General features: G+C 47.0%; 1 protein-coding gene across 3 annotated transcripts in view; it reads left to right on the top strand.

Moving 5' to 3' along the window:
* Positions 1-3,916, top strand: part of ITPR1 (inositol 1,4,5-trisphosphate receptor, type 1) — a 321,128-nt gene that overhangs the window by 158,893 nt on the left and 158,319 nt on the right. For all 3 annotated transcript variants that reach the window (XM_006897081.1, XM_006897079.1, XM_006897080.1), the window contains one exon: positions 779-904. In XM_006897081.1, coding sequence (XP_006897143.1) covers positions 779-904 — 126 coding nt within the window. The remainder of the gene's footprint in view (positions 1-778; positions 905-3,916) is intronic.

The following is a 3,916-nucleotide window of genomic DNA, read 5'->3' as shown; positions in this document are numbered from 1 at the left end:
GAGGAGGGAAAGAGTGAGCTAGGGAGCAAACAACTCAGCCCTTTAAAAGTCCTATACACAGTTAGCTCTTGAGGGAGCTGTGGAGATAGTGCATACATGATGAGCTGCCAACCTAAATGTCGGTGGTTCCAATCCACCCACTGCTCCATGTAAGAAAGATTCTAGGTCTGTAGGGCCTGGAGACTAGCAGACCCCGGGGTGCTGCTGCTTGCCCACACAGGCCCTCTGTCAGGCGGAATTGTCTTGACGGTATTTACACCAGTGACAGTTACTCCCTTCCTGCTGGAGCCTCCCTGCTGAGGTGGACAGCCCCCTTGGTGCTGATCTTTGGTGGCAGGCTCTGCATGGCCTCTTGTTTATGGGGTGAGTGTATACGTAACAGTTGCTGGCCGCTGTCATCTTCCTCACGTGCACGATGCCACACGGTGGCTGGGTTATGAGTGTTTCTGAGTTTCCTGCCGCCCTTCCAGGAGCTTGGTGCTCAGAGGACCCTGTCCTTCAGTACTGCCTTTTTCTTGAATGACACATTTTCGTTTCTTCCAAAGAGAAGATTTATTTTCAGCGAAGCATGAACAAGTTACCTGGCCCTTTTCTGAGCCATCAACAAGCAGCTTCACGATTGAGTGTCCCAGGCCCTTGGCAAAGTCCTCCAGGGTCCCACTGCTGGTGGGTGGAGGTGGGGCGTCACGCAGCCCTAGTCCTGGCCCAGGTCATTGTGTTCCTGCGTCCACCACACAGCCCTGGTGTAATTCCGTCCTCCTCTCCTCCTCCCACGCAGGCGGAAGACACCAAGATGCAGGAGATAATGAGGCTGGCCCATGAGTTCCTGCAGAACTTCTGCGCCGGCAACCAGCAGAACCAGGCTCTGCTGCATAAGCACATAAACCTGTTCCTCAACCCGGGGGTGAGCCTGGGCTCGGGGGCTGGGGGTGCTGCATGAGGGAAGAGCTGATGGTGGGGGGCAGCATGCGAGCGGGAAGCGTGACAGGGACAGTTTGGCTTCCTGCCTTCGCTGTGGCTTCTGGGCCTTGTAACGCAGCATCTTTCCAGAGGAGAACATTCTGATCAGGTCTGTGAGTCAGGGACACTCCCTGTGTTTGATGAGTGCTGGAGGCGGGGGGCGGGGGCAAGGTCCTATCTTCATGGTAAAATTCCTTTCATCTCAAATGTGAGCAGTACAGACAGTGCTGAGGTGTCCTCTCCAGCTACCCGGCCCGGGGCATGTTCATGAAAGAGTGAATCCTGCGTGTCTTATTCTAGTTATACAAATATATACTCGTATTTTAAAAGAATAGACTAATTAGATACTGTGTGATTAAGAGAGAAAAATAGAAAAACCGTAGGACACTCTACATGTTATTTTGCTAATGTTTTTAAACTTTTTTGGTTGCTGTTGTTGCCACATGACTTTGTGGTGTTATGTGGAAAGGCTACAGCTTGCTGTGTTGTTTCCTTGCGTTTTTACCATTCTTATATTAATGGATTTTTGTTGTTGTTGATTGCCTTCGAGTCGAGCATGACTCCTAGTGACCCTATGAACAAAAGGCTTGAAACCCCTCTACAACGATCAACATTTATCAAAGTTCTTAGAGTTTAGGGTGTAATCTAGTTTCTTACTTCATAAAACAAAAGAATTTCCTTGTACATTCACGAACATACACTTACTTTTTAGTAGGGTTAGAGGTTTCCAGAGAAAATATTGCTGAGTAGCAGGTGTTAGTTAAAATAATAAAAACTCACTGAAGTTTAACATGCATGTAGGGAGACAATTTTATTCCGGAAGAAGCACATACAGTGTATCTAGATCTCGTGTATCCAGAAGAAGGTAGATGCAATAATGCTTATGAAGAGAGGAGCTGGCAGAAATACTATCAACCACTGAGTAATCTTAATAGGACTGAAGGAACCCAGCTTTCCCATCTCAGCTGACTGGGTGGTTTCCGGTCCTCCACCCGACCATATATTTTGAAAGTAGAAACCACAAAGAAAAGGAAGAAAGAATTTGTAGCTTTGGGTGAAAGAAAAGCTCTTCAGAACCGGTTTCCCTGTTGACACAGTACAGTCCACCAGAAAAGTGGCCGTTTCCTCCTTGGGCGGAGTGACACGGGACTCTTTACACTAGTGACCAGTCCCTACACGGCCCCTGTGGTCTTTGCCTGTCTCCCATCTGGAGCAAAGAAGAGTGAAGCAATCCAAGCTGCGTGGAGACAGCCCGTTCAACACGGCCTCAGCCTGCATGACTTTGAGACCAGAAGAACTATGTGGTCCCCACTGCCAGTCACTCCAAAATGGTTTACATTAGAAGATTCTAGATAGACCTGGGGAAAATAGTGCCACAAAATCATAAAGAAGGTCAGGCTTTCCGATTGGCCAGAAGCAGCTGGAGCCCCCAGGGCTTTGGCCCCTAGTCACCCATCAGTCCAGAGAGAGAACTGACCCCCAGGGCTCAGTCATCTACTGGGGGGCTGGAGGGGGTACCCTTCTTAGGACAAGTGACCATTCTAAATCAGAATGCCCAAAGTTCAGAAGGCAGGAAAGGAAGATGGCATATTGGAAATACAGGGGGATGAGGCAGGGTGACGCTACATTGTAGAAATGGGCCATCAGGGTCGTGAACCAAAATGTATCTAAATTGTGTTGAAAACCAATTTGCTCTTTAAACATTCACCAAAAATATCTATGAATTGTCTAATGGAAAATGGAGTTGAGTAAACCTTCACTCAGTCCAACAATAACAAGTTTAAAAAAAAAGAAGTAGTTGGGGCAGATTAATTTTATTTAGGGAATTCATTAAAGTCACTGGTTTCCAGGATAGAAACACTCCAAAATTAAAGCAAGATGTCTGCTATCAGTTTGTCTTTTTAACATAGGATATGACATTCTCTTTTTGTCCAAAGATAGAAAAGGAAAAGATAGAATGTGTAACTCAAACGTGAATCTCAGTACTCTGGGTAGAAGGTAAGAACCTAAAGCTGGAAGATAATCCAAAAATAATCTCGTGACTTTAAGGTAAGTCAAGGCAAGGCTTCTTAAAAACTAGACAAAAAAACATTAAATATAAAGGAAAATTGTGATAGATTTGACTTCTTCAAAATGGAGAACTTCATTTCACTTGCACGGTGGAGTCCAAAGGCAGGCATGAAGCAGGAGGGAGAACTCGGGTTCACTGCGTGCACCTCGCCCATTGCCACGGTGTTGGTTCAAGCTCCTGGTGACACTCCCCCTGGTTCCCAGGCCAGCACGGCTTCAGGAGAGGAGACCAAGAGCGGCCCAGTGTATTCCAAGGTCCAGCTATGCAATTAGCCAGCCAACAGTTAGTGCACTGACACACCGGGGCTGCTTGTGTCTAACTCAAACAAGAAAAAGGACACCCAGTTATTGTCCAAAAATTGGGCCAACGCTCCACAGTAGAAGACCTCCACATGGCCAATAAAGATTACATTAAATGTGAATTAGGCATAAATCCATAATATGATATGACAGAATTTTTTAAAAATGGACAATAGTATCATCAAAGATAGGGAACCTCAGTAACTTAGCTTGTACCTGATGAGAACGTAGCTGTTTACATCTTCGTGAATGTGCTCAGAGTCTTCGGAAGCCAAGCATGTTCAGCCCTGCAGTCCAGCAGGCTCGTGGAGGGGGGTGTGTCCAGTTATGCCCGGGGGGGGGCAGTGTTAGTGGTTTGGAGTTTGGCAATCCCAAGGGTTTCACTTAGGCATTTCCACTGGACTCTGTCCTCAAATGCACAGCCACAGCAGGACAGACCACCCACTACAGTGGTCAGGTGTGTGTGTGCATGAATATTCACGAGCATATACAAGTGTACGTGCGTGAGCATACGTGAGTGTACGGGGAGGGAGGGTTACAGTGAACAGCCACTGCACACAACAAAGAATGAATGACACAGGTGTGA

This window comes from Elephantulus edwardii, unplaced genomic scaffold, assembly GCF_000299155.1.
Source record: "Elephantulus edwardii isolate Elephantulus edwardi_28Jun2011 unplaced genomic scaffold, EleEdw1.0 scaffold00200, whole genome shotgun sequence".
Classification (NCBI taxonomy): Eukaryota; Metazoa; Chordata; class Mammalia; order Macroscelidea; family Macroscelididae; genus Elephantulus; species Elephantulus edwardii.
The sequence above is the reverse complement of the archived record's forward strand: the minus strand, read 5'-3'. Positions and strand labels throughout refer to the sequence as shown.